Genomic DNA, 21768 nt, shown 5'->3' on the forward strand with positions numbered 1-21768 from the left:
TAGAAACCTGTGGATCCTCACTGTCTTCAGGTGATGTCCCGGAGGACTGGAGCATAGCCAATGTTGTTCCTTTGTTTAAGAAGGGTAGCAAGGATAATCCAGGGAATTAAGGCCCATGAGCCTTATGTCAGTGATAGGGAAATTACTGGAGAGAAATCTTCGAGACAGGATCTACTCCCATTTGGAAGCAAATGGACGTATTAGCGAGAAGCAGCACTGTTTTGTGAAGGTGAGGTCGTGTCTCACAAACTTGATAGAGTTTTTCGAGGAGGTCACAAAGATGATTAATGCAGGTAGGGCAGTGGATGGTGTCTATATGGACTTAAGTAAGGCCTTTGACAAGGTCCCTCATGGCAGACTGGTACAAAAGGTGAAGTCACACGGGATCAGAGGTGAGCTGGCAAGATGGATACAGAACTGGCTAGGTCATAGAAGGCAGAGAGTAGCAATGGAAGGGTGCTTTTCTCTTTGGAGAGCTGTGACTAGTGATGTTCCGCAGGGATCAGAGCTGGGACTTTTATATATAAATGATTTGGAAGAAAATGTAACTGGTCTGATTAGTAAGTTTGCGGGCGACACAAAGGTTGGTAGAATTGCGGATAGCGATGAGGACTGTCAGAGGATACAGCAGGATTTAGATTGTTTTGAAACTTGGGCGGAGAGATGGCAGATGGAGTTTAATCCGGACAAATGTGAGGTAATGCATTTTGGATGGTCTAATACATGTACGAATATACAGTGAATGGTAGAACCCTTAAGAGTATTGACAGTCAGAGAGATCTAGGTGTACAGGTCCTCAGGTCACTGAAAGGGACAACACAGGTGGAGGTAGTCAAGAAGGCATACGGCATGCTTGCCTTCATTGGCCGGGCATTGAGTATAAAAATTGGCACGTCATGTTGCAGCTGTATAGAACCTTAGTTAGGCCACACTTGGAGTATAGTGTTCAATTCTGGTCGCCACACTATCAGAAGGATGTGGAGGCTTTAGAGAAGGTGCAGAAGAGATTTACCAGGATATTGCCTGGTATGGAGGGCATTAGCTATGAGAAGTTGAATAAACTCGGTTTGTTCTCACTGGAATGATGGAGGTTGAGGGGCGACCTGATAGAGGTCTACAAAATTATGAGGGACATAGACAGGGTGGATAGTCAGAGGCATTTTCCCAGGATAGAGGGGTCAATTACCAAGGGGCATAGGTTTAAGGTGCAAGGGGCAAGGTTTAGAGGAGATGTACGAGGCAAGTTTTTTTTTTTTTTTTTTTTTTACACAGAAGGTAGTGGGTGCCTGGAACTCACTGCCGGAGGAGGTGATGGAAGCAGGGATGATCGTGACGTTTAAGGGGCATCCGGACCTGGAAGTGTAGAAGATTTTAGTTTAGACGGGCAGCATGGTCGGCACAGGCTTGGAGGGCTGAAGGGCCTGGTCCTGTGCTGTACTTTTCTTTGTTCTTCTTTTCCCACTCGCTTAACCTATCTGTATCCCTTTGTCGTCTCCTCATGTCCTCTTCACAATTTACTTTCCTACCTATCTGTGTATCATTGGAACATAGGAGCAGAGCTTAGCCATTCAGCCCGTCAAGCCTGCTCCACCATTCAACATGATCATGGCTGATCATCCCCTTCAATGCCTTATTCCCCACACTATCCCCATATCCCTTTGTGTTATTGATATTTAGAAATCTGTCAGTCTCTGCTTTAAACACACTCAATGACTCAGCTTCCACAGCCCTCTGGGGTAGAGAATTACAAAGATTCACAACGCTCTGAGTAAAGAAATGTCTCCTCCGAGACCGGTCCTAAGTGGCTTCCCCCTTATTTTGAAACTGTGCGCCTTGGTTCCAGACTCCCTAGCCAGGGGGACATCTCACCTACATCTCTCCTGCCTATTCCTTTAAGTATTGTATAAGTTTCAATAAGATAACCTCTCATTCTTCAAAATTCTGGAGACTGGACACCCCGTTTCCCCAATCTCTCTTCATAGGACCGTCCTGCCATCCCCAGAACAAGTCTGTTGAACCTTCATTACCCTCCCTCTGCAGCAATAATACCTTTCCTAAGGTAAAGGGAGTAAAACTGCACACAGTACTTCAGCTGTGGTCTAACCAAGGTTCTATACTATTGAAGCAAGTCTTCACTACTCCTGTACTCAAATCCTCTTGTGATAAAGGCCAACATCCCATTAGCCTCCCTAATAGCTTGATGCACCTGTATGTTAGCCTTCAGTGACTTATTACCAGGATGCCCTAGTCCATTCACACCCAGGTCCCTTTACCACAATACCATTCGCGTTAACTGCATACGAGGCTCAGATTGCACAGAGTGAGACCATTCGGCCGATCGTGCTAATTCCAGATCTGTTAAAGAGCCAACCAATTAATCCCACTGTCCAGAAATTTTCTTTTCTTTTCAAGGATCTGTCCAATTCCCTTTTGAAAGAAATAGTTGAATCCGTTTCTTGCGCCCTTTTCAGGTAATGCTCGCCTTATCACAACAACTCGCCTGTGTTTTAAAAACAAATTATTCAGGCTATAGTGTGTTTAGATTTTCATTGAGAATTTCAGAGAGAATCAAAATATTGCTCAAAATTAAAGCTCAATCTTCATCAATCATTTTGAGGAGGGGACCAACTGTAATATATCCCAAGTATGAGGAAATTCTTTTTAAAAATCCTTTTCTATAACATCACAAAACCTCCAAAAGATTGAGATATATTGTTATGTGTACTGAGGTACAGTAAAATGTATTGTTCTGCGTACAGTGCAGGGAGATCGTTCCAAAGGTGAAAAACATAGGACATACAATAAATACACAATGTGAATATAGACATCAGGTGAAGCTTAATGAGTGCAGTGCTAAGTGTAGTCATTGTGTACAAAACTGTAGGTAGGACTGGGAAATCCATTACATTTTATAATTCCATCACGTTTCCACCATATTTATGGTTTGAGTAACAAGGTCAAGGGAGCTACTTTAAACTCGAACATGTAGCTTCCTTCTTGCACAGATTACATAACATTTCTTTGTTAATCACATATTGATTTCCTATTAGAAGCCAGTCACAAAACAGTTGATTATTCAACAATGAACTTTGATTAAGTTATAATTCACGAAATAATGTAATAGATAATATTGTAATGGCTGAATTGTTCTTTTATATATTAAGATTGTACAAACCCAAATGTTTCTAAACAGCAGAGCTAGCAGAAATTGTTTATACAAAGAAAGTATTTTGCTAAATAGCGGGCTTTCCTATTCTACCCACGTCTGGCTCAAGAATAAGCTTATTATTCAACCTGATCAAGAAAGCTATTGCCTTCCACAAACTGTCTTTTTAAACCAGTGTATCTTGTATTAACCAAGTGTATGAATTAGATTACTGTATTAATTAGAATTAGCTACCAGCCAGTAGCAGTAATACCTACTGAGGTTTAATCGAATTGCAACTAATGATCCATCATGAATCAGTAGCTTTAGTGAAAGACTAAAAGTAAAGTCTTTTTACATTTGCTGTAAAAATGTACAAGCTTAATTGCTGTGCATGTAAAGAATGTGAAACGAAGGTAAATGTACTGGCAAGAGAAACCTTAAAGCTCAGATTAGCCTCAACATTTGAAACTTTATGAATAAGGGACTGTATAGAATCAGATAAAGGGATAGTATGAAACAGTTCTACTGTATTCCTGTCTAAGATAATGAGAGTAGGCAGTATAAGTAATTGGGGATCCAATTCAATTAATCTAGTGACCAAATGTCATGTTACAACAGGCCCAACTCTGACGTGAGGTAATGGTCACTTTGGGGATAAAAGTAGAGGTTCCGAAGGTCTTGTTGGCCAAGACTGAAGACTCCCGAGGCCTAGTTCCAAGGAAGTTACTGTCAAAGAGGGAGCCAGACTCCCAAGGCTGCATTCCACAAGAATTACTGTCAAAGAAGGAGCCAGAGAGGGTTACGCTTCTACTGACTGATCACCCACATGAAGTTGTAAACGTCAATGCCTTAAAGTTGTTCAGTAAACCTTCTTCATTCAATAAACTTTTAAAATTTACTATCCAGAGGATTCTGCCTTTGCCTTAATTGGTTAAAGTCTTGTCTGAACCAAAGTGAATTTATTAAATGGTAAATTGGGGGTGTCTGAAGTCAATTAAGTTCCAGATAACAAGATCAGATAACAGAAATCATCAATTTTAACATTTGCATTTCTATAGCGTCTTTCACAACCACAGGATGTCCTAAAGTGCTTTACAGTCAATTAAGTACTTTTGAAGTATAGTCACTGTTGTAATATCGGAAACGCGGCAGCCAATTTACACACAGCAAGATCCCACACACAGCAATGTGATAATGAGCAGATTATCTATTTTTAGTGATGTTGATTGAGGGATAAATATTGACCAGGACACCGGGGATAACTCCCCTGCTCTTCTTCAAAATAGTGGCTGTGGGAACTTTTACATCCACCTGAAAGGGGCAGACAGGGCCTCAGTTTCACATCTTATTTGAGAGAAGGCTGTTCTGACAGGGCAGCATTCCCTCAGTGTTAAGAGAAGGAATGTTGGAACTGTTTTTTGTCCACAGGTCCCTAACTGGGTCTTAACCTTCTGACCCAGAGGTGATAGTGCTGCCCACTGAGCCATGACTGACACTAGTTAGAAAGGAAAAGTTATACTTTAAAACCCTCCACCTTTTGCCTCCAGTGCCTAAATCTAACAACGAAAAACCCAGTATAAATAACATATATTTCACTGACAAATGTTTAAGTGTTGATTTGGAGCCACAAGTTTTAACTTCCCACTTGCTCCTCGGGCACCTTTCTGTCTCTGTTGTTCATTTCAATGACAGCCGAGGACTGAATTTAGCTGAAAATAACGGGGCCTGTGTCCCAGTTGGAAAACTGCCATGGGCGTAGCACTAATAGAGAGAAAGGAAGGTGCTGGAGGACCTTTTGGGAAATGGACCTCCAACCAATTGTTACATCGGTCACTATTCCGATCCCAGACCAGACCCCAACAGTGGCTAGGATACTGGACCAAAACCCCAATATTTCAGTTTATTTGTGTGACTGTGCGGAAAGAATGATTCACTCCAGGAGTGATCGCATGAAGAAATAGGGCTTGGTTATTTTTAAAATAAAAGTTTTTTGTGGCTACAATATTAAACTTTTTAACTTCACACCCAAAAACAACAGCTTACAATTACACATTTAAACATTACTACTCAATCTCCCATTAAACAACAGGAAAAGAAAGATACAGCTCTCAATCTATCTTACTGTGGGAGAATTGTGGACCCAGAATTGAATTTCGCTCTCCAAATCTTTCTCCACAAATTGCTCTCTAAAGATTTTTAAAATGTCTTTCTGCTTTCCTTGGTTGCACGCAGCAATGACCTCATCTCCCCAAGCTGGAAAACAATATGATCTCTGCCGGTTGCGAAGAACATTAATTCCACAAGTACTTTCCCAGTCAAACCACAGTCCATTAGCCCAGACTGAAAAACACATTCCTTTGTCAATTTCATCTTCTGGCTACTAAAAACACCCAGGCCCTGCAAAACAGGAGCCTTCTTTAAAATAAAAACAGGACCACTGCAGTGAACCGCACTCTAACCCCACGCTTTTAACCCTGAAATTGCCCAATACATTGAAAATTGCATTTTCTAAAATCTTCCAATCGTCACACCCCCTGTTTAAAAAAAAATGAACCAGCAATGTCCACAGATGGCTTTATTTTTCTGAAAACTTTTTAAATTTTAAACATTTCTTATTACATGCAACTTATACTCTATAATATCATTTTACATTTTTCAACAGGCAAACATACACGTGAGTGTAGTGAGTATAGTCCATTTTAGTCTCACATGTCACAGTCGCAAGCATAAATTTACCCACTCCTAGATTTCCAAAGACTGGGACGCCCTCCAAGATTACACAAGAAAAGCTTCAACAATTCACTGATATGTAGTTGCCTGGCTCTGACAGCAGAATTCTTCACTTGATGGTAAGACAGGTTGCTATCGATGCTGCAGCATTCATCATCTGTTCTTCACATTTATCAGCTGCTTTGTATTCTGTGTCTGTTGAGGATAGCCAAAAATAATTGGCAATAGATGCAGATGAGGTGTTTCCCCTGGTTGGAGAGTCTAGAACCAGGGGACACAATTTCAATATAAGTCACTTAGGACCGGTCTCGGAGGAGACATTTCTTTACTCCGAGGGTTGTGAATGTTTGGAATTCTCTACCCCAGAGGGCTGTGGAAGGTCAGTCATTGAGTGCGATTAAAGCAGAGACACAGATTTCTAAATTTGGATTTCTAAATTGTGGGTTTCACCCCCACAACTCTAAAATGTGTAGGGTAGGTGAATTGGCCACACTAAATTGCCCCTTAATTGGAAAACAATAATTGAGTACTCTAAATTTATAAAAAACAAAAATAAAATCCACCTACACTGAACATCTTTGGATTGTGGGGGCGAAGCCCAGGCAGACACGGGGAGAATGTGCAAACTTAACTCGGACAGTGACCCATGGCCGGGATCGAACCTGGGACCTCGGTGCCGTGAGGCAGCTGTGCTAACCACCGCACCACTGTGCTGCCCTATCCTCCAACCATCATTGACCAACTTTCGGAATGAATTAAATGAAGTCCTGGATGTAATTGAGAGCAGAAACAGTAACAGCAGAATTCAACCCCTGGAATCACTTGTGAACCTGTTGGTGTCTCAGCAGGCGCGATGAAACACAAAATCCCTTCCCACACTGAGAGCAGGTAAATGGCTTCTCCTCAGTGTGAACTTGTTGGTGCATCTGCAGGTTGAATGACTGAGTGAATGCCTTCCCACACTGAGAGCAGGTGAATGGCTTCTCCCCAGTGTGAATTCGCTGGTGTGACTTCAGGCTGGATGATTGAGTGAATCCCTTCCCACACTGAGAGCAGATGTACGGCCTCTCCCCAGTGTGAACTCGCTGGTGTTTCTTCAGGCTGGCTAACTCACTGAATTCCTTCCCACATTGAGAACAGGTGAACGGCCTCTCCCCAGTGTGAAATCGCTGGTGTGTCTGCAGGCTGTGTAACCAAGTGAATCCCTTCTCACACTGAGAGCAGGTGAACGGCCTCTCCCCAGTGTGAACTCGCTGGTGTGACTGAAGGTTGTGTAACCAAGTGAACCTCTTCTCACACTGAGAGCAGGTGAACGGCCTCTCCCCAGTGTGAATCCTTCGATGAGCTTCCAGCACAGATGGGACTCTGAATCCCTTCCCACAGTCCCCACATTTCCACGGTTTCTCCATGTTTTGGGTCGCCTCGTGTCTCTCCAGGTCGGACGATCAGTTGAAGCCTCGTCCACACACAGAACACGTGTACGGTCTCTCCCCACTGTGAATGGTGTGATGTTTTTTCAGGCTGTGTAACTGGTTAAATCTCTTTCCACAGTCAGTACTCTGGAACACTCTCACTCGGGTGTGTGTGTCTCGGTGCTTTTCCAGTCACATTGATGTTTAAACTTTGTTGAAGCCAACAGATCGGACAAACATTTCTTTTCTAGATTTAATGGCCGCTGAACCGAGTGACTTTGTCAGATCTAGACGTGATGTTTGAGATTTCTGTCTGTAAATCCTATGCTTTTAACATCCTGCAAAATGAGTTCACACAATACATCATTGTCAGTACAGGATAGAAATTCAGATTATTTTAATTTTTCTGGAACATTCTTTCCTCTCTCATTCCCCAAAAGGTGTAAATCTCCATCCCACACACTCTCCCTCCATTCTCACTCTGCTGTATCTAATCTTCACCCTCCCAATTTTCCTGAAGGTGCTGATTCAGGCTGATTGACAGATCCGTGCTCACTGCTTCCTGTCCTGGACACAGAGATCATAACAAACAGGAGCTGCATTCGGCCATTAAGCCCATCGAGCCTGCTCAGCCATTCAATGGGATAATTGGCCGATCTACCTCAGCACCATTTTCCCACACTATTCCCCATATCCCTCCATATCTTCAATATCTAGCAACCTGTCAATCTCTGTCTTGGAAATACTTGAAGACTGAGGCTCCACAGTCCTCTGGGGTAGAGAATTCCAAAGCTTCACCACATTGTCTTCACATTTGACGGGAGCAGCATGGTGGCACAGTGGTTAGCACTGCTGCCTCTCAGCGCCAAGGACCCGGGTTTGATCCTGGCCCCGGGTCACTGTCCATGCGGAATCTGCACATTCTCCCCTTGTCTGCGTGGATCTCACCCCCACAACCCAAAAGGTGTGCAGGGTATGTGAATTGGCCATGCTAAATTGCCCCTTAATTGGAAAAAAAAAAAAGAATTGGGTACTCGACCTTTATTTATTTTTAAAATTCATTTACGGGATTTGGGCGTCGCTGGTGAGGCCAGTATTTGTTACCCATCCCTAGTTGCCCTTCAGAAGGTGGTGGTGAGTTGCCTTCTTGCACACCCACTGTGCTGTTACGGAGGGAGTTCCAGGATGTTGCTGCAGTGACAGTGAAGGAACAGCGATATATTTCCAAGTTGGTCTATTGAGTCCCCTTGGATCTATTGTGGTTTTGATTCTTTTGTATTTTTGTTATTATGGGAGGGTTTATGTGTTGTTGACTTTATCCTACTCTGGTACAGGCGGGGCTTTTATCTGTGAAAGGAGCAGTTTGAGGAAACTTTGGTGCCTCTGGTGTAAAGTGAGTTGGAGGAGGGGGTAATGGCACTTCCAGTTTCCACCCCTCTATCACTTTCACCCAGTCCATCTCAGACACTTCACTTCCTTGACCTTTCTGTCTCCATTTCCGGGAATAGACTATCTACTAACATCCATTACAAGCCCACTGACTCCCATAGCTATCTGGACTACAGCTCTTCATACCCTACATCCTGTAAGGACTCCATCCCTTTCTCTCAGCTCCTTCGCCTCCGTCGCATTTGTTCCGATGATGCCACTTTCCAAAGTGGTGCTTTGAAAATGTGTTCCTTCTTCCTCAACCGTGATTTCCCACCTACAGTTTTTGACAGGGACCTCAACAGTGTGCGGCCCATCTCCCGTGCCACTTCCCTCGCCCCCTGCCCTTTCTCCCAGAACAAGGATCGAGTCCCCCTCATTTGCACATTTCACACCACCAGCCTCCGTATGTAAAGCATAATCCTCCACATTTTCGCCAACTTCAGCATGATGCCATCACTAAACACATCTTTCCTTCACTCCCACTGTCAGCATTCCGCAGAGACCGTTCCCTTCGGGATAATCTAGTCCACTCCTCCACCATACCCAACATCTCTCCCATCACCCATGGCACCTTCCCATGCAATTACAGAAGGTGTAACATCTGCCCCTTTACCTCTTCCATGCTTAACATCCCAGGCATAAAACACTCATTCCAGGTTAAGCAGTGTTTCACTTGCCCCTCTTTCAATTTAGTCTATTGCATTTGCAGTTCCCAATGTGGTCTCCTCTATATCGGAGGGACCAAACGTAGACTGGGTGATTGCTTTGCTGAGCACCTTTGGTCTGTGCGCATTCAGAACCCTGACCTTCCCGGAGCTTGCCATTTTAGCACAAGACCCTGCTCCCATGCCCACATTTCTGTCCTTGGCCTGATGCAATGTTCCAGAGAAGCTCAATGTATCCTGGAGGAACAGCATCTCATCTTCCGGTTAGGGATACTACAGCCTTCCGGTCTCAACATCGAATTCAGCAACTTCAGATGATTAGCTCTATGTTTTCATTACATTTCATTTTAACGTCTTTTAATTTTTCTTTCTTTCTTGATATATAATTTTCCTCCCCAATCTTATCCCCATTTTCCTTACCTTTTCTCCCCTTTGCTTTCTCTTCCCCTCAGTTTACTAATTTCCCACCCATGACCCCCTTCTCCCCACATCTGTATCTGTCGCATCTTACCCTCTGATTTTAGTTTCTCTGCTGTTTGACCTTAAACACCTTTTATTCTCTCTAGGGACTGCTATTTGCACTCTTTTTTGATTTGTTTCTGTGGCTATGACTCAGCTTTTATTCCCTCACCCTACAGTATAAATATTTCCCACTTTCTATACCCTTTATCTTTGACAAAGGGTCACCTGGACTCGAAATGTCAGCTCTTTTCTCTCCTTACAGGTGCTGCCAGACCTGCTGAGATTTTCCAGCATTTCTTTTCTAGAAATATATAACGTAGCTACAGTCCTATATTACACAACTAGAAATAATAATAAATGTGCTTTATTACAGAACCATTAATAATATATCTAATCTGCACCATATACAAACACCAGACATATCTCTATCCTACATTAATTTACTGTCCCCTTAAATGTCAGCCATCTCCTGGGGAAAGCAGCCCTTTAATTGTGAACATTGGGAAAGAGACCATCCTTTAGCCAAACAAATAAATGTGTCAAGCTGAAGGAGCAAAGGATGTAAATGTCTTTAAGAGAGAGAGAGAGAGACCTGGGCCAAGCTTTGCAGAGTCTGCACCCTCCCTGGATTCACTTCCTTTCCCTTCAGTTGCTGCAAGTGACCAATTGAAGGTGAGAATGAGAAAAGAAATGGAAAGGGGGAGAAAAGAAAGTGTTTTACTCACGGATGTTGGGCACACTGTGTCTGAAGCTGAAACTTCATTCACACAAAGCTGGAGACCAGTGTCCTTCCGGTCCTCCAATCGTTCCATTGGTTGCTGGCCGCCTGAAGACAATGGGCAACGGATGTCACGTGGTCATGGACGTCCGTTTGATCTCAATGGGAAGAATCGTTCCTGCGCACGCTTATCTTCTCCTCTCCTTTGAACATGCGCAGTCCCTGGACGCCCCCGCGCGGTGGATGGAGCGGTTCCCCCGGCGAGGGGCACTATGGGAGATTCAGCCGCCATTAACCATCTCCAAACCAATCTCCAATCCCCTGATACTGGGATGAAAAGTGGGGTGAAGGGCAGTGCCCCCATTCTGGACACAAAGTACATGTGGGGAGTCACTGGATTTTATTGTGACGCCCCTTAGCACAATTTCTTGTTAACTTCAGGTGTAAAGATTTAGACATATTGGGGAGAGCAATAAGTGAGTGTGAAACTGAACCCGAGAGTCAGCACCTTCAGGGGAGGAGAATTGGGGGGAAAGCAGGAGGAGGATATTGAGAAGAATTAGTGTTACAATTAATAGGGAGAGAGTGTGTGGATGCAGAGTCAGAGTCAGAGAGAAGTAGCATTTTCTGTCACATGATCATGAGCTTGGACAATTTTATCAAATCATTTGTAAAACTTGGATTTACAATGTCCCTGTGAAACACCTTGAGAAATTGAATTACATTAAATGTGCTGTATAAATGCAAATTACTGTGTTATTGAAGACTGACACTTGAGCTCCTCCATTACCCTGAACACCTGCTAAACGGTCATGAACAGTCTGTTTAACCATCTTATTCACACAGATCAGCCCAGCCCACCCATTCTCAGTGAATCTGCTGTTCTCAGGCTCCCTTGCAACTCTATCCCTACTCTCACTGCGCTGAGCTCAAGTGTGAACAAAGCATTTTTGTCTTCAGATTTTTAGTGTGAGAGGTTAAACCTATCAGGAGACGATGAATAGGTTGGGTCGCTGCTCTCATCGAATTACAAGGCTGAGGGGCTAATGGAGGGCTGTAAATTATGAAAGATTTTGATAAACATGGAGAATGTTTTCATTTGTAAGGTGAAGAACAAAACGAGAGACTATCAATGTGAGACAATCTAATCAGGAATTCAAGAGAACCTTCTTCCCCAGAGAGTGGTGGGAATGTAGAACTCGCTACCACAGGGATTGGTGGAGGTGAATAACATCGATATATTTATGGGGAAGCTGGATGAACACACGAGGGAGAAATGAACAGACGGATGCACTGATAGAGTCAGATGGGAAAGCATGAGAGGAAGCTCAAGTGAAGTCTAAACACTGGCATGGATTGATTGGGCTGTTTCTATGTTGTATATTCAATGTAATTTAGCCTGGTATTGCCTTTAATTCTCACATAGTCGATTCCAGGTTAAAGAGAAACAGTTTCATTCCCAGAAAAACATTTCAGCTCATTGTTTCCAGCGATTGTCCAATCAGTGCCTCTTGTCAGTCAGGTGTCCGTGTGAAGAGTCAAGGTATTCAATTCAACTACAAAGATCTCCTGTAATTTGTACCAATATATCTTTGAAGAGCAGATCTTTTTTTTAAATGGGCTGGATCAGTTAAATTTAATAGGTTTCAATCAATTCTTAAAAGTGCTTAATTATCAGTCTTACTCAAATCGGAGAGTTTGTTTTATACACGACAAAGCAGACACTGGATCATCACCCCATTCACCATCTACAAGCAGCACGGTAGCAGTGGTTAGCACCATTGCTTCACAGTGCCAGGGACCCGGGTTCGATTCCTGGCTTGGGTTACTGTCTGTGAGGCGTCTGCACGTTCACCTCATGTCAGTGTAGGTTTCCTCCGGATGCGCTGGTTTCCTCCCACGAGCCCTGAAAGATGTGCTGTTCCCGTACCAGCCTCCCCGAACAGGCGCCGGAATGTGGCGACTAGGGGCTTTTCACAGTAACTTCATTTGAAGCCTACTTGTGACAATAAGCGATTTTCATTTTCATTTCATTTCATGTTAGGTGAATTGGACATTCTGAATTCTCCCTCAGTGTACCCGAACAAGTGCCGGAGTGTGGCGACGAGGGGATTTTCGCAGTAACTTAATTGCAGTGTTAATGTGAGCCTCCTTGTGACATTCATAAAGATTATTATTGTAAAGAAGCTCTGCATCAACTTATCAAGCATCCTTTGACGGCAGCATCCAAATAGGGTTACATCCATTTTCCAACATTAGAGGTCGCTGTGGCTGTTGGATAGAATCAATGTGGGAGCTTTAGTGAACTAGTCTGCCCAGGGTCTATTTCTAAAAACTCATCACAACATATTGCCTAGTTAGCCACTAACTGACAGAATTATTGTTACATTTCAGGATGCTCTCCTCCTTCTGGGTGGGTAGGTTTCGGAGGACGACCTGCCTCCTGCACGGTTCGCGTTATTTGGCTGTGGTTCCCCTCCCCCAGTCTCACTTCGCCAGCTTCTGTCCCTCATCGACCCAACCCTGTGCAAAGAGCAGCAAAGACAGGAGCACGGAGTCGAGGTGTAGATCAGCCAGGAACTGACTGAGTGGAGAGTCCCTAACAAATCTTCCCGTTTATTTGTGTTTTAATGGGGACTGGGACCAGTTCTAATGTTTGTCTGCCTGTCTCTCACTCAAAGATTTTAAAGTGTTCACATAAAACTTGAGCATCTCAGATACACACCAAACCCATTGAATGTCCTCATTTTATTGACCTGATCCAGGTTCGACTTCTTTATCAACTAAACACCTTATTATCTTTCAGGTCTTAATAATAAACAGCAGATGTGCCAGATTAAACTGGATTTCCTTTGGTTCCTCCCACCTTTCCCAGATATCAAAAGGAAATTGGATGGGGACTTGAGGGCAATAAACTCACAGGGGTACGAGGTTAAAAGGTGCGAATGGGACTGAATGGATGATTTACACCGGGTTAGCATGGACCCGATGGGTAGAATGGCCTCCTCCACTGCCCTAATGACTCTCTGTCTCTTGTTACCATCCCTGTAGAGATCGATAACTTATTAAATGAAAGGAATCTCCAATGGAGAGAAAACCAAAGGACAAAATTTCACATTTTCAAACTTTCACTCGAACAAACCAACTAAAATCGACACAAACATGAATTAACATGGACTGGATATTTCACAGAACAAGAGAAATTTCACTTTAATAGTCAGTACAACAAAGATACATCTCACGTTGTTCTGAGCCCTCACATTACTTCCTGTAGAAATGTTGCACCATGGACAATCTCACAGTCTTCCCAATCTCCCTCAGCAATGTCGGATCCCTCACTTCCCACCCAATGGACTTGGCCTTCGAGTCACTTCCACCAACAGCCGAATTCTATCCAAGGTCCGTGAATATTGTGAACACCAACAAACTGCACGTCTGTAAATGCTCTCTCTTTCGAATTGTGACTTTCTTATGTCCCCAGAAACTCAATTTTTGGATCTCTTTAAACAGTATGGTTGGATTTCGCATAACTGAAATAGAAGCAAGTGGTGTTTTCCGATCCACAACCCCCTGCTCTCCTAGCCTTTAGCTAGCTGTCCTTTCCAACTGTGTAACAGACGATGTAATACAGTCCCTGCTGTATTCTCAGTGCACTGCTTCAACACCCGGACTTGTTGGAAGCTCCATGCTCTGTTTTGAACTGCAGGTTATCTTCTTAACTCTTCTTACCACCCCCCCCCCCCCCCCAGCAACTGAACCTGCTTTAGTAGGATGGAACGTGTAACTGAATATACAATTATCTGTCTATTTACTCTCAGCTTCATCAGCTTTTCATTCCCAGAACAACCTCAGGTCACATGGTCATTTCTTGGATCTGATGGCCTCAGAACCAGGAAATCAATTCCTTTCCTTCAGAAGAATCTCCAGTTTCACTTTGGGTCTTAAAGGGGTCATTGCACAAATTTTCCCAAAGTACCTGGGTCATCACATGCCTGCCCATCCCCAAGGAATAAAGCTTCTGAAGTAAGCATGTTTTCAGAATCCTTTCATACTACAACACATTTGAACATTATAAACACTGTAACAAGGACCTTATTACACATTGTACAGATCATGGTTTCTCTTTTTCCCATTTTACAATGAAACACAGCACCTTGGCAAAACTATCAGCTTAACCCTGAACAAAACTAACCCAATGTGACAATGAGGTTTAAAAGTTCAGCTTGCTCGAGAGTCCCAGATCTCTTGTCAACAAGAGTCCATTTTACTATTGGTTGAACCTTCCCAAGAGATCTTCTTTCCCAAGTCACGCAGTCTTTCCAGTTTTCCCATGTCCATGTCCTTGGTTAAGGGATAGGATTTGTGACAACTTCAAAGGTTTTCCATATCTGAGGTCTGATTAACTTGGTTAGGAACCGCACTGCTGATTGCCGGCGATCTATCTGGATTTTGGGAGCTGCCTGTGAGGAATTGGACTTGGTGAGAAAATTCCATCATGTTGCTTTTTCCCTCCGAGTTAAGCAATTTATGTGGACATTGGGATCTGTGTACACAGCGGGATACAGTCGGGAGGGAGTGACTCTGGGAGTTCTCAACATCGACTCTGGACCCCAAGAGGTCTCGTGATATCAGGGAAAATATGGGTAAGGAAACCTCCTGCTGATTATCGCCTACCGTCCCATCCCGCTGGTTAATCAATATTCCTTAATGCTGAACATCACTTTGAGTCAAGGACACAGAATGTATTCTGGGTGGGGGATTCCAATGTCCATCACTGGCTCAGTAGCTTCACTACTAAGCAAGCTGGCTGAGTACTAAAGGACACAGCTGCTCGACTGGGCCCGGCGAGGGAAGTAACAAGAGGGAAAACCTCCTGAGCTTCATCTTCACCAACTTGCCTATCACAACTAGATCTGTCCGTAACAGCATTGGGAGGAGTGATCACCACACAGTTCTTGAGCAAAGTATGATCTTCACATGGAGAATAATGCCCCCCCCCTCCCCGTATCGTGTTGTATGGCACTACCACTGTGCTACGTGGGATAGATTTCAAACAGATTGAGCAACTCTCAACTGGGCATCCATGAGATGCTGTGGACCATCAGCAGCAGAATTGAATTAAATCGCAATCTGCAATCTCGTGGCCGGGTATATCTCCACTCTACCATTACAATCAAGCCAGGGGATCAACCCGGTTCAATGAAGAGTGCAAGAGGGGATACTCGGAACAGCACCAGCCATACCTGAACATGAGGTGACAATCTGGTGAAGCGATAACAGAGGATGACTTACCTGCCAAACAGCAAAAGCAAACTGTTACAGAAAGGGCAAAGAGATCCCACAACCAAGGGATCAGATCTAAGCTCTGCAGTCCTGTCACATCCACTACGAATGGTGATGGACAATTTAACACCGAGCAGGAAGATGAGGCTGCACAAATACCCCCATCCTCAATGATGAGGGAGCCCAGCACTTCAATATCAAAGACAAGGCTGAATAATTATCTATAATCTTCAGCCAGAGGTGCGGGGTGGATGATCCATCTCGACCTCCTCCTGAGGTCCCAAACATCAAAGACGGCAATCTTCAGTCAATTCGATTCACTCAGAAGCTGAACTGAACCATCCATATCAATACTGTGGCTACAAGAGTAGGTCAGAGGCTGAGAATCCTGCAGCGAGGAACTCACCTCCTCACTTTCCAAACCCTGTCCACCATCTGCAAAGAACAGGTCAGGGGTGTGATGGATTATTCTCACTGTCTGGATGAGTGCGGCTCCATCAATATTCAGGAAGCGTGACACCATCCACTATAAAGCAGACCACTTGATTGGGACCCCATCCAACACCTTCAACACTCACTCCCTCCACCACCATCACACAGTGGCAGCAGTGTGTGTTCCACCGACAAGATTCACTGCAGGAATTCACCATGGCTCTATCACCAGCATCTTCAAAGCCCACGGCCTCTGCCACCTCGAGAAGGACAAGAGCTACTGACACACGGGAACCCCATCATCCGCAAATTCCCCTCTGAGCCCTACATCATCCTGACTTGGAAGCAAATCGCCGTTTTTCACTGTTGCTAGGTGAAAATCCTCGAGCATTATTAAGGAAGTAATATCAGGACATTTGGAAAGTCAAAACACAATCCATCAGAGTCAGCATGGTTTTATGAAGGGTACATCATGTTTGACTAATTTGCTCGAGGTCTCCAAAGATGTAAGAAGCCAAGTGAAGAATGGGGGTCCTGTAGATGTAGTATCTCTGGACTTCCAGAAGACATTTGATAAGGTGCCGTGAAGAAGGTTAATGAACAAGGTTCGATCACACAGGATTAGGGGTAATTTATTAGCTTGGATAGAAGATTGGCTGACGGACAGAAGACAGAAAATTAGGATGAATGTGTCTTTTTCTGGGTGGCAAGATGTAACTGGTGGAGTGCCACAGGGTTCAGTCCTTGGGCCCCAACTATTTACAAGTTATATAAATGACTTTGAGACAGAGTTAGATGGTTCTGTAGCCAAATTTGCAGATGACACTAAAATAGGTGGGACAGTAATTTGCAATGAGGAAATAAGAACCTTACAAATGGATATAGATAGGTTGGGAGAGTGGCCAAAATGTGGCAGATGGAGTTTAATGTGGATAAGTGTGAGGTCATCCATTTTGGTCAGAAAAATGGAAACGCAACTTATTATCTAAATGGAGAGAGACTTCGGGGTGCTCCGATGCAGAGGGATCTGGATGTCCTCATTAATGAGTCACAGAAAACTAGCATGCAGGTACAGCAGGTAGCATAGAAAGCCAATGGAATGTTGGCATTTACAGCTAAAGGCACAGAGCATAAAGGTAAGGAAGTGTTGTTGCAATTATACAAGGCATTGGTGAGACCGCACCTGGAGTATTGTGCACAGTTTTGGTCCCTTATTTGAGGAAAGATGTAGTGGCACTGGAGACAGCTCAGAGGATGTTCCTAGGAACATAGAAATTAGGAGTAAGCAATTCAGCCCTTCGAGCCTGCTCCACCATTCAATCAGATCACGGCTGATCTCTCCCTATCTCAAATCCACTTCATTACCTTTTCCCCAGATCCATTTAACCTGTTTTTAAAATCAGAAATATATCTATCTGCTTCTTGAATCCATTGATTGATGAAGTTTCCACTGCACTATGGGGCAGCGAGTTCCACAAATTCACCATCCTCTGCGAGAGGTTGTTCCTCCTCATCTCAGTTCCAAATCTACCGACTCTCAACCTATATCTGTCTTCAATTGGTGACTTGCAGCATCCGAAGGAAAAGAAAGTGAATCCAGGGAAGGTGCAGACCCTCAGTGATTCTGTTCTGATACTGTACAAATATTGCGGATTTCTGTTGTTCAGTGGAGAAGGCTTACTCCCCGCCGGCATAATCATTAAATGTTTGACGTTTGGAGAAGACCCAAAAGGGTGATTCTTTCAGATTCATTCCCGCTAACAGGAGATTTTCAGGTTTGGAAAGAAAGGAATCAGCATGGATCTGTCAATCAGTCTGAATCAACACCTTCAGGAGAATTGGGAGGGTGAATATTAGACACAGCAGAGTGAGAATGGAGGGGGAGTGTGTGGGATGGAGATCTACAGATTTTCAGGAGCGAGAGAGGAAAGAATGTTCCAGAGAAACTAGAATTGTTTGTTCTGAATTTCTATCCTGTACTGACAGTGATGTCTTTTGTAAACTCCTTTTACTGCCTATTAGAATGTGAGATCTATAGACAGAAATCTCACACTAAATGTCACGTCAAGATCTGACAGTCACTCAATTCACCGGGACCTGAATATCATCGGCTTTTGAATCTCGAAGGAGAAGTGCTTGTTCAGTCGGCTTAAACAGATTTTTAGCATCAGTGTGACTGGAAAAGCACCAAAACACACACACCCGAGTGAGAGTGTTCCAGTGCACTGACTGTGGAAAGGACTTTAACCAGTTACACTGCCTAAAAAAAACATAACACCATTCACAGCGGGGAGAGACCGTACACACGTTCTGTGTGTGGACGAGTCTTCAACTCATCATCAATCTTTGATGGTAACAAGGACACATGCACCATGAAGAAACCGTGGAAATGTGGTGACTGTGGGAAAGGATTCCAGTCCCCATCTGCACTTGAAACCGTCGACGCAGTTACACTGGGTAGAGGCCGTTCACCTGCTCGGAGTGTCGGAAGGGATTCCGTGATTCTTCCAACCTGCTGTCGCACCAGCGAGTTCACACTCAGGAAAGGCTATCCAACTGCTCAGAGTGTGGGAAGGGATTCACTCGTTCATCCTCTCTGCTGCGACACCAGCGAGTTCACACCGGGGAGAGGCCATTCACCTGCTCTGAGTGTGGGAAGGGATTCAGTCGGTTGTCCCAACTGCAGACACACCAGCGAGTTCACTCTGGGGAGAGGCCATTCACCTACTCTGTCTGTGAGAAGGGATTCACTGATTCATCCTACCTGTTGGTACACCAGCAGGTTCACACCGGGGAGAGGCCATTCATCTGCTCCGAATGTGGAAAGGGATTCACTGATTCATCCGCCCTGCAGAAGCACCGGCGAGTTCACACCGGGTGGAGGCTGTTCACCTGCTGTGACTGTGGGAAAGGATTCGCTCAGTCTTCCCAACTACTGACTCACCAGCAGGTTCACACAGGGGAGAGACCGTTCACCTGCTCTGAGTGTGGGAAGGGATTCACTCAGTTGTCCAACCTGCTGAGGCACGAATGTGTTCACAAGTGATTAAAGGAGTTGGATTCTGTTTTTATTGCTGCTGTTAATCACATCCATGATTGAATTGTAACATAGAATCTCTACAGTGCAGGAGGCCATTCAGCCCATCGAGTCTACCCGACCTTTGGAAAGAGTACCCCACCGAGGCCCACACCCGACCCTTATTCCTGTAACCCAATAACCTCACCTAACCTCTTTTGGACACTTAGGGACAATTTAGCACGGCCAATCCACCTAACCTGCACATCTTTGGTCTGTGGAAGGAAACCGGAGCACCCGCAGGAAACCCACGAAGATATGGGGACAAAGTGCAAACTTCACACAGTTACCTGTGAATGGAATTGAACCCCGGTCCCTGGCACTGTGATACAGGAGTATGAACCACTGTGCCATCCCTGTGCCATTGTGCCACTCCAAACATAAAGGATTAATAGCTGGGATGCGCTAATGTATGAGACGGATGATGATGTACCTGTGGCATCAGCCAGTCGTCTGTTAGACTCAGAGGTTGGAATCCTGCCTCTGAGCAGCATGCCTGCTCTGTAACCTGTTCACATATCGTATTAATAAACTATTTTCAAGCAGTTATCAGAATATGACCATAGTTTGTGCAAGAACCGAGGCCCTTGCCTGTAGTCCAATGCAGAAAGACACATCAAACAACATGGTGGCAGTGATGAAGATGTTGATGTAGAAAACATTTTGGTCATATCGAAGAAGGAGACTAACTGGAGAGAGAGGTAATACCCTACCTGGTGAGCAGTCCTTGTCCTTGTCCTGAAGGTGGAGATGCCGGTGTTGGACTGGGGTGGGCACAGTAAGAAATCGTAACAACACCAGGTTAAAGTCCGAAAGGTTTGCTTCAAATCACTAACTTTCAAAAAAATATATATTTTTTCCTTTTCTGAGTTACCAAGCCAGGGCTAAGAGTGTGGGTCAGGGGCGAACCCCTAATCCAGCTCCTCGCCTGCTCCAAAAAACGAATTCAAATTGAATCCAATTCATGGTCCCCACAAGAGAGACATACCAGATCTGAGCCAAAGGCTCAATCTACAGACACTTGATCTTAGCCAAAAGGCCGAGAAGCGATACAAATCGCTAGCTTTTGGTGGACAGCTCCTTCACTCACACTCACCTGAGGAAGAAGCTGTGCTCCGAAAGCTAGTGATTCAAAACAAACCTGTTGGTCTTTAACCTGGTGTTGTAAGATTTCTTGTCTTGGAGGAGGAGGTTCACTGGAGGGAGAGGTAATGATGACCCTCCCTGCTGAGCAGTCCCTGTCCTTGTCCTAAAGGAGGAGGTTCACTGGAGAGAGAGGTAATGATGACCCTCCCTGCTGAGCAGTCCCTGTCCTTGTCCTGAAGGAGGAGGTTCACTGGAGGGAGAGGTAATGATGACCCTCCCTGCTGAGCAGTCCCTGTCCTTGTCCTGAAGGAGGAGGTTCACTGGAGGGAGAGGTAATGATGACCCTCCCTGCTGAGCAGTCCCTGTTCTTGTCCTGAAGGAGGAGGTTCACTGGAGGGAGAGGTAATGATGACCCTCCCTGCTGAGCAGTCCCTGTCCTTGTTCTGAAGGAGGAGGTTCATTGGAGGGAGAGGTAATGATGACCCTCCCTGCTGAGCAGTCCCTGTCCTTGTCCTAAAGGAGGAGGTTCACTGGAGGGAGAGGTAATGATGACCCTCCCTGCTGAGCAGTCCCTGTCCTGAAGGAGGAGGTTCACTGGAGGGAGAGGTAATGATGACCCTCCCTGCTGAGCAGTCCCTGTCCTTGTCCTGAAGGAGGAGGTTCACTGGAGGGAGAGGTAATGATGACCCTCCCTGCTGAGCAGTCCCTGTTCTTGTCCTGAAGGAGGAGGTTCACTGGAGGGAGAGGTAATGATGACCCTCCCTGCTGAGCAGTCCCTGTCCTTGTTCTGAAGGAGGAGGTTCATTGGAGGGAGAGGTAATGATGACCCTCCCTGCTGAGCAGTCCCTGTCCTTGTCCTAAAGGAGGAGGTTCACTGGAGGGAGAGGTAATGATGACCCTCCCTGCTGAGCAGTCCCTGTCCTGAAGGAGGAGGTTCACTGGAGGGAGAGGTAATGATGACCCTCCCTGCTGAGCAGTCCCTGTCCTTGTCCTGAAGGAGGAGGTTCACTGGAGGGAGAGGTAATGATGACCCTCCCTGCTGAGCAGTCCCTGTTCTTGTCCTGAAGGAGGAGGTTCACTGGAGGGAGAGGTAATGATGACCCTCCCTGCTGAGCAGTCCCTGTCCTTGTTCTGAAGGAGGAGGTTCATTGGAGGGAGAGGTAATGATGACCCTCCCTGCTGAGCAGTCCCTGTCCTTGTCCTAAAGGAGGAGGTTCACTGGAGGGAGAGGTAATGATGACCCTCCCTGCTGAGCAGTCCCTGTCCTGAAGGAGGAGGTTCACTGGAGGGAGAGGTAATGATGACCCTCCCTGCTGAGCAGTCCC

The 21768-nt window shown here is 45.0% G+C and overlaps 1 protein-coding gene across 1 annotated transcript in view; it reads right to left on the reverse strand.

Annotated features, from left to right (window-relative positions):
• LOC140418000 (uncharacterized) overlaps nucleotides 1-21768 on the reverse strand; it is a 132389-nt gene that overhangs the window by 96550 nt on the left and 14071 nt on the right. The window contains 1 exon segment of the mRNA XM_072501430.1: nucleotides 6821-7195. Within this exon segment, the coding sequence (XP_072357531.1) occupies nucleotides 6821-7195 (375 nt within the window).

The sequence above is a fragment of the Scyliorhinus torazame genome, chromosome 5, assembly GCF_047496885.1.
Source record: "Scyliorhinus torazame isolate Kashiwa2021f chromosome 5, sScyTor2.1, whole genome shotgun sequence".
In the NCBI taxonomy this organism is placed as follows: domain Eukaryota; kingdom Metazoa; phylum Chordata; class Chondrichthyes; order Carcharhiniformes; family Scyliorhinidae; genus Scyliorhinus; species Scyliorhinus torazame.